This window comes from Nematolebias whitei, chromosome 21 (genome assembly GCF_014905685.2).
Source record: "Nematolebias whitei isolate Nwh7 chromosome 21, NemWhi1, whole genome shotgun sequence".
Taxonomy (NCBI): domain Eukaryota; kingdom Metazoa; phylum Chordata; class Actinopteri; order Cyprinodontiformes; family Rivulidae; genus Nematolebias; species Nematolebias whitei.
In genome coordinates this window covers 16,601,436-16,610,932 of record NC_056518.1, presented here as the reverse complement: position 1 = coordinate 16,610,932, position 9,497 = coordinate 16,601,436, and the positions used below count along the sequence as shown (strand labels likewise).

At 41.4% G+C, this 9,497-nt stretch overlaps 1 protein-coding gene across 1 annotated transcript in view; it reads right to left on the bottom strand.

The window, feature by feature from the left end:
* Positions 1-6,871, bottom strand: part of evla (Enah/Vasp-like a) — a 26,078-nt gene extending 19,207 nt beyond the window's left edge. Inside the window, exon 1 of the mRNA XM_037694922.1 lies at positions 6,783-6,871. Coding sequence (XP_037550850.1) covers positions 6,783-6,871 — 89 coding nt within the window. The remainder of the gene's footprint in view (positions 1-6,782) is intronic.
* Between the last annotated feature and the right edge of the window lie 2,626 nt (positions 6,872-9,497).

The following is a 9,497-nucleotide window of genomic DNA, read 5'->3' as shown; positions in this document are numbered from 1 at the left end:
ACCAATCAATCACCCAACCAACCCATCAACCAACCCACCAACCAATCCACCAACCAATCAATCACCCAACCAACCCATCAACCAACCCATCAACCAATCCACCAACCAACCAATCACCCAACCAACCAATCACCCAACCAACCCATCAACCAACCAACCAACCAACCAACCAACCAACCAACCAACCAACCCAACAACCAACCAATCACCCAACCAACCCATCAACCAACCCACCAACCAACCAACCCAACAACCAACCAACCAACCAACCCACCCACCCACCCACCCACCAACCAACCCACTAACCACACACCCACCCAACACACCAACCAACCAACCAACCAACCCACCCACCCACCAACCAACCCACTAACCACACACCCACCCAACACACCAACTAACAAACCAACCAACCAATCATTACATTAAACTGTAAATGTCTGTCTGTGTCTCATGGTTAGTGAAGTTAACAGTTTGGCGGAGCAGCTCACCGCTCTGGCAGCCAGCGTGATGACGATCCCAGTGAGGAAGGGGAGGTAGTAGCCTGGATAGGCTCCGTGCCACATGGCTGACAGGATGAATGTGGCTGCTGTATGGTGGTAGGGACATGGCTCGTAACACACCCTTTTGAGCCAGTGTACCGTCTAAATGTTCCAGTTGTCCAGGAAAACTTTAAAACTAGTGGCAAACTCAATGTTTAGGATCCTCAGGTTGGAGATGGGGTCCCAGCGAGGAGAACCATCACTCCCGTAGCCGTTAAACCCAAAGCCTGCAGCGTTATTGATGGCATCATCGAGCATCCACACAAAGAACCACAGAATCAACAAAAACTGATCAGGACAGATTCAAACGTGTTCCTTTTTCTCAAGTCTATTTAATAAATTAAAACACCAAGGAAGGTACAACTGCTTAGCACAAACAACACTGTACTTAAACGTGAGCCAAACTCAGAGTCTTGATCGTTTCACAATAAATCCCACTAACTTATACTAGTTGTCACATAACTGGACCACCCAGAAGGTGCTTTGCACGGTGACAGTTTCATTCGTCATGCTAATTAACTATTTAAAGAAAAAACAGTAACCTCCTGTGCAACACAAGGAAGCAGAGAGGAATCACCCAGAGAGGCTTCCAGCAGCAGCAGGGATAATTCCACAGTTTAATGCGTCCCTGGCTGGTACTGCAGCTAAAAAGGACATAAAGTCAGCATGAAGGATGGTTCCGGTCCAGAGGAATGTTTGGTAAATAAACAGTGGAATGACGTTTTAATTGTAGCAGAAGAATCGAGGTCATAGCTGACATGTTGGATTAACACAAGTGCATGAAGTTTTTCTTTCAGTTTTGAAGGACGTGACGGAAAAAGTGACCGGACCAACAAACTGAAGACTCGTTCACACACATCACGTATGGATCTAGTTAGCCGTCTATAATTATTGTGTTCACCACAAGGACTGTAGCATGTGAATTTCAGGGTGAAGCCACTGCCTTGTATAGCCTGCTTGGAGGTGTGTACATTTATTTACAGCACATGGGTTTGGGTGGGGGGTGGGGGGGTTCAGCTGACTCAAGGAGGAGGCCTGACTGACAGGTTGGATTAGAGACAGAGAGCGCAGGAGGGCAGATCACTACCTCACAGCAGTTTTAAATCTAAATCAACCAGGACTTAACTCCTGTACAAGACCTCTAATCTGCGGCACGAGGGAAAGTACCGATCCCAGGCACGGGCGGTGAAAGAGGCCCCCGCGGACTAAAAACAGCACGAGCTGACTTTATTACCAAGAAGCACGTGTGAAGCCAGGTCGTCTGCGAGGGAGCAGACGGGGGCATGTTAGCTGGTTAAAACAGAAACAGACATCCAACTGCAGGAGGCCGCTTCATGTGCGTTAACGTCGTGGAACATTTTCACCTAAAATCAAAGCCAGGCATAAAGTTATGAAAAACTCACACATAAAAGTCAAATCGAATTCTTATGACGTTTCTGAGGATTTTTACTCAAAACAAAACTTTTTTTTTTTTTTTTTTTTTTTTTTTTTTAGCAGCTGAACAAGAGGTTCAGCCAAGAGCAACCGAAAGAAGAGATGTCTGAAAAATGTTTGGTCCAGTCGTTAAGTTTAAAAAAATCTACAATGACTTCAGTTGTCTGACGGGTTTTATGTTCTGCTCTCCTATCATGTTTTCACGCGTCCTGATGTCAGACGAACAAAATAGTTTTAGCTGGTAAAACGAGCTCCACTCTGCAGCAGAAAAAATAGCCGTGGTTGGATATTTTCTCCAGCCTGAGTGGCAACAGTTGTCCCACTGAAACGGTTCACCCACTCACCGGATCTTCTTTTTCAGTCCCTACAGCTTCGCTCCAAATCTTCTCAACCAAGTTGGTGAGAACTTCTTGACGTGTGTTGCATCATTCGGTCACGTTTCTGAACTCTGTGAATGCTGACTCAGCGTTTTTGTTTGCTCGTTTTTGTTCCATATTTTCCTAACAGAGCACTTCGCTCTCAGACTGCAGGTTTACTTGGAGGTTTCTAGAGTTTCCAAAAGCAGAATGGGAGGCAGAGCTTTCAGTTATCAGGCTCCTCTCTTGTGGAACCAACTTCCAGTTTCTGTCCGTGAGGCTGACACATTGTCCAGTTTTAAGACTGGGCTTAACGCTTTCCTTTTTGCTAAATTCTATAGTTAGGGTTGGCTTGGGTTTCCTGAGCTGTCCCTTAGTTATGCTGCTATAGGCTTAGACTGCTGGAGGACAAACTGACCACATTTCTTCACTCTGCTACTGTCTGTACTTACTCTGCTCAACCTGTTTTGTATTTGTAATTATTTTTTTCTATCCTTAACATGTGTTTTTGTCTTTTAGGTACACCTGGACCAACATCTGGACCTGCCATCCTGTGTTCTTCTGTCTCTCCTTCCTGTTCCTCTCAAACCAGCCGGTCAAAGCAGATGGCCGCTTGTCCTGAACCTGGTTCTGCTGGAGGTTTCTTCCTGTTAAAAGGGAGTTTTTCTTTCCACTGTTGCCACTGTGCTTGCTCAGGATGGGAGACTGTGATGAAGTGAAGATTCAATGTGTCTGCTGCTTCCTTAGACAGAGAACTTTACTAATTGGCTCTTTTATATACGTATGTGAATGTTTCTGTTCAGTGCCCTGAGACAACTTTGTTGTGAATTGGTGTTATATAAATAAAATGAATTGAATTGCTGTAGTTAGTTTTTGCAATCCAACTAGTTTAGCATACTTTGGTTATTTTTAGTCACCACTCATGTATCAAAAAATTTAGATAATTAAGAGATAAATGCTGTATTTTGTAGCATATACTTTCTAACATATTTAACTTTATTTACAAACATTTTCACCAGAAACACAATGTGATCTCTTCGATTTCTTCAAAAACATTGTTCTTTTTTAAATTTGCGCCATTTTGCTCTATTTTTGTCTTCTGATGCTACTTTTAGTGTTTAGCCATTTTTTTGTTCCTTTTAGCTTTTAGCTACCGTTCTGCTATTTTAAAATTTTAGCTAGCCTTTCGATACTTTAGCTTCTAGCTTGTCTTTGCTGCTTTTAGCTTTAACTAACCTTTATGTACTTGTATTATAAGCTAGCCTTTTTGCATGTTTCGCTTTAAGCTTTTGCTACTTTAACCTAGCCTTGTAAGTTTTAGCTTACATTGTGCTGCTTTCAGCTAGCACTTTACCACTTTTAGCAAGTCTCTTGCTACTGTTAGCTTCTAGCTACGTTCTATGTATCTGTTAGCTAAAATTCTGCTTTTTTAGTTGTTATTTTTAATTTTTTGTGTTTTGAACCCTAAAAGCTTTTAGTTAGTGTTTTGCTTCTTTTAGCTTTAACAGTTTTTTTTCAGCTTCTTCAGCTAATTTTAGCAAAGGCGTTCATCCTTCAGGTTCAGCTTCTCTGCAGGAGCAATAAATTGCTCAGGTAAATAAACTAATCATCTGAGCCTCTAACGTGGAACGACTTTCACTTCATCTGATTAGAACAGAACAACTGCCATCTTGTAGAGCTCAGAGTGTGTGATGGGGATGACTCTCAGTTATAATCATGACAAGTTTTATGTTAGTATATGTACAAGTGACAGAGTTATAGCCACGCACACACACCTTTCATGGTGGAGGGCAATAGAAAGATAATCTACTCACAACACAACAAACTAAGCAATCACAATCTATGCTGACCCACCCAACACAACATTTAGTTTAATCAACCTGCAGATGAAATGTTTGATAGGCATTTCTCAGAATATATATGAACAGTTACACATTGATTGTTCTGATTCTGCTTGTCCTAAATAACCAGGGGCTGTGGTGGCTCACTGGTCAACACCACTGAGGCTGCAGGTTTGAGCCCATGTAGGAAGAGGATCCAGAGCAAGTCCGCTCACTGACGGAGGGAGCAGACGAAAGGAAAAACTCAACTTATTCTAAAAAAAAAATCATTCAAAAAGATGCAAACACAAAAACAAGTTTTATATAAAGTCACAAAATGACATGCGTGTCTGCAGCTTTCTACTGAAGTAACAGCACTCCAAGTCTCTTATTTACCGGTAACAGTACACAGGTAAATATACTCCAGCTTAGCCACCTGCAGATATGCACGACTGCATTTCCTGTTCAGGTAAAGCCATAGTTTCTGCCGTATTTCTACTTTAAACACAATCACAAGAGTTTCTTTGTAGGTTAATACCACTGAATTTCTCAGCTGGAGACAGACCTTGTTGGTATATTTGCCAGAATAATAAGGGTTTAAACAACTTTTCAAGGATTCAAGGTTCTTATTTGTCATATACTAAGAAAGACCGAATAATGTTTGTGCTGCAGTGACAACGGAGTCTAAACATCTCCAACCCTGCATGCTGTCCTGAATGTTTATCTAACCCATAATTTAACTTATATAAACCGTAAACCTGGAATCAGGACGACACCTAAGCCCCAAATGACAAAAGGAGACATGTTAAAAGTCTGTACTATTAATGGTGTTAATGCAAGATTCATTAATGTGGTCTTAGCTGAATGAAGCCGTTGTTTTGTACTAAAAACAGACAATGAATTTTGTGTTATGACATATTTCTGGTGTGTTACTATTTTATTTCATATACAAAAAAATGTATGGAATTCATGTGCAATCTATGCTTTATATCCATTTGCATGTGTGATTATTTAAATATGTTGTTAAAATTAATATGTGTAAATACTAAGTATGCATCTTGCAGTGAGGTGCAGGTCATTTTCGGAGACAATTTAAACATAAGCAGTACGCTGATGTTCCCCGTCGCTGAGGGATTGAAATAGTGATGGTTTGTAGTTGTCGAGGTGTTTTTTTTAGACTGTAATTCAACAGGAAACCTTAATGTTTTTGGTGCAAGATAATCAAGTGGGTCAATGTTACACTGTGTATAAAAATAGTAGTTTTTTGCTTGTCCAAGGCAGCGCAGCTTGATGGATCCTGGTGAGTGGAGGGAGTCGTTTTACCATGAGCAGACACAATGGCGGAGCCAGGGGGTGTTTATGGTGGTGGCCATCTTGGATTTTGACATGGCAACCCCCGTTTTGATAGTGATCTTACTTATGCCTATATGCATCCACACACTAAAATGGAAGTTGGCACTTTGCTTATTTTTAAAGTTATCCATCTCATAAGGTTTGGTGACAGCCATCTTGGATTTTGAATTAACAACCCAGTTTTTTTGAAAAGAACATTTCTTACGCCTAGACGTAGACACAAATTAAACAGGAAGTCAGTATCTCACTTGTTTCTCAAGTCAGGCTCACAACATGCACGGACAAACGGATGAACGGAGGATATTTCCAATTCCCCCTCACGTGGACAAAAATGACCACATGTATTCACAGAGCTGCAATACATCTTGTTTTCTATGATGCTATTAATTCTGTTTTAGTTCCTTTTCAGAAAACAAAACATTTTACAACATTGAAACAGATTTCAAACTGGATTATCAGATTTTTGCAGCAGGGAATCGGAAAACAGAGGTTTGAACATCCGGGCGGGTCTTTATATTCAGGTTGGAGCAGCAAATACAATCTGATCCTTTAATTTCTTTAATGCAGATCAACACTCTCTTTTCTTGTGAACACAACATTTTGCAACTTGCCATCTGAGACAGCAGCAGCAGCTTCTTTCCCTCCATCGTGCATTATCAGAGAGTAGGGGGATGTAAGAGGGGCACTGGCCTGAGAGGCTGCCACTTCTGCCAGAAGCCATACTGTGTTTAATACATGTGTGAATTAAAGATGGATGAGGGCCTTAAAGCGCGCTGCTACTTAGAGATGCTCAACGAGAAGCTGTGGAGCGTTCAGAATAAAGAAGCTCGGTGTAGAGTCACACGGAGGGCTGCATCTCTCTCGCTTTGACGGAACAGACGCAATCAGAGAACTAAAGCTCATCAGCAAGATCGGAGCCCAAACGTTCCACTAGTCAGCTTTATTTAAACGTAACAACAAAACGCTCTTTTGTGCGCAGTTAAATCAAATGACTCATGCACACAGCAACTAATCCTAACCTCAATTCTGCTTCTATACAGCAGTTTGTTCAAGGCAGATTAAAGATTACAGATTAGTATTTTAGCTCTGATTAAAACACAGAAGGGAAAGATTTGTCCATCTGCGCTCCTGAAATATTATAGTTATTCTTTTAGCACAATAATATCAAACCTAGTTTACACAATGTGACTTTCCGTTTACTTGACATTTTACTTCATTAATCTTTGACATTTACAGGCGGAGCTCATACGCAGTCGGTCAGACGCGGCGGCACAAACCTGGCAGCGATGTGGCTGTAAAACAGTCCTGAGTCGCTGACACTCTGAGGAAGGCAGTAACGCAGCGCCTGCATCCGATGTATGTCCATTTTGGTAAACGGTCTGAAACAAATACTCCCTTCAGTTCAGGTCCGACCGCTTCAAACTGTAATCCACGAAGAGCCGGGTTTACCCTGCTCCTGAAGAAACGCAACAAATCACCAACGTTCGGGTCAACCGATTAATAAAAACATTTCAAATCCAAAAGAAGATGGAAAAACATCACTTAGTTCTGACTTCTTGCACCGCTGCGTCCACAGTGAGACAAATAATCCATCCTTTCAGCAACAAAGAGATGACTGGCAGACGGGCAGAGATGAAGTCATTGACCGGCCAGTTGTTGGACTGGATCACAGAGGAGTGAGGGGGGGCGGTGTCTGACACTGAACCTTAGAGCTATTGTCATATTGTTAGCCCAGGGGGAGATTACCTCATATCCCTTAGAGCCGCCCCCCCCCAACAATCCACACGTGGTGTTATTTCTGACCACTTTGTTGTGTCCTGCTGCTTTTGCCTCGCTGAGCAGATCTTAAACTAATTGTCAGTTCTGGGAAGAACTAATGTCTGGGGTGTCTCAGCTGAATAAAGACCAACAAAACCCTCATTAGTCAGGGGCAAAGTTTTCCAGCTAATGGACCGTTAGCATCTGTAGTGTCTGACACAGTTGCTCTCTCTGGTCAGTATTGTAGACCATCAGCTTCATCACTGACTGGATTGTATTCAGATGCACCGAAACTAACGACGGGAGAATAAAGCTGCCTAAAAGATTAACAGATATTTATCTGATCTGGAAACATTAGAGCAGACCTGATCGTGATTAACTTGTGATCCACTTGTGTGGGTATTTTGCAGATTCATCAGTAATCAATATCTTACCTGCAGTAGAAATCACTCGTCAGAAAGTCACTTTGCTTACATTTGACCTGCTATATACAGAAAATGTCACACAACTACAACGTTCAGGGTTTAATTTCACCGTGGACCTCGGTTGTATTTTATACTCACATCTTTCTGTTGACCTAACGGACAGCTCCTCTGTGAGAACAGCATTTCTTTGAGCTGTGACTGTTGGAGACGTACCGGCAGCTCAAAATTGTGAGAACATTTGTGAATTTTCCGTCGCAGTCTCCGAATTTTGAACGTTTGCAACCAAGCTATGTGCGAACGATGCAGCCATATATTGAGCGGCCGATTTTTGAAAGTCTCAGCCTATTTTTGTGTGCACGGCTTGCACCCACCTTGGCAGCTGCCGCCATGTTTTTGACTGTATCTACTGGAGTACACACCTGGAAATTTGGGGCTGTAGCCTCTGACGCTTTCTATCAAAGGAAACTTCACAGGCGTCAAAGAGCAAAATTGAGAAGGGTTTGAGACAAGTTTAAGACAACCCTGACGTGAAGAGGGTTCAAGACGGGTTTCAAATTTGACAGGATTGTTTAAGTTGCTTGAAACTCAAGCGACAAGATTGTGTGACAATGCGAGGAAAATGAAAACCGCCACAAACGTGAGACATTTTAGAAACTCCTTCCTGATTGCTGCTCACTTAAAGTGTTGCAACCTAATGAGATACTGGCTTAAAGGTGTGAAAATTGCAATCACTAGAGATCGGGTGGAAAAGACACAATCAATCAGTCTACAGTAGCTTGGCCTTTTGGACCGCTATCTGTGTCAAACAGAATCATCACCAGCAGAGCTACTGAAAACAATCTCAACTGTTAACAATATCATGTCCCAAAGGATGTCCTGTTTTGTTAGTTTCAGTGCTGGATTTGTTTCCGCTGTCATTTTATATTACATAACGGCATTTCTATTTGTAGTCACTTAAATGGACAATTTAGCCAGCATTCAGATTCTTTTGGGAACCAGAACATGTTAATAAAAGTACATGAACATACAAATGTCCTTCATGTTGTCATGGCGTTGTGTAAAACAAGGATAGAATAAATCCAAAAAGATAATTTTTTAGTTGTTGGGATGATACTTCTAGGCCTGTAACAATAACAAATTTTGCTTGGCGATTAATTATCTCAGAAATTATTGCGATAAACGATAATAATTTGAAATTTGACATTAGTGATTATTGTCAAATTTAAGAAGAAATGTTTAATTTGTTTTGCATGTAGTACCTTTTTTTCGACCACCGGATGACAGTATAAGACCGTATGAACTGAAGGATGGATAGTGAGGGAGCGAGCAGCGTGTCTCTTTAAGAAAAATGAGAGGGAGGCCCCTTGGCGTGACATGTGCTATCTCTCTTCGGTTCTCAAAACGCTCAGTGTGGTTTGAACTCTTTAGCATAACATCTTTCACACAAAGTTTTTAATTAAAAAAAATCAGTACACAAGTTCTCAACTTCTTTTTGCAGAGAAAAACAACTTTTTAGACAAAGGCACGGGTTTCAACCGTGAATTTTGGAGCTTCGACAAGACGGAGGTTTTTTTTTTTTTTTTTGCGAGGTTGGCTTAGCTTTTCAGCTTAGCTGCTTTTAAAGATCCAAAAACACAATTTTGGACGGTTAAAATGGATTTTAAAGAGAAAGGGATGAGTCAGTGAAGAGCACCGGAGTTGAGCCTTTTGTCATCCAGTGTCTTCAGTAGAACGAGAGAGACATGACGAAATGATAAAGCCGATAAATGAAAATGAGGTTGATAATTTTCATTTATCATGCGATTAATT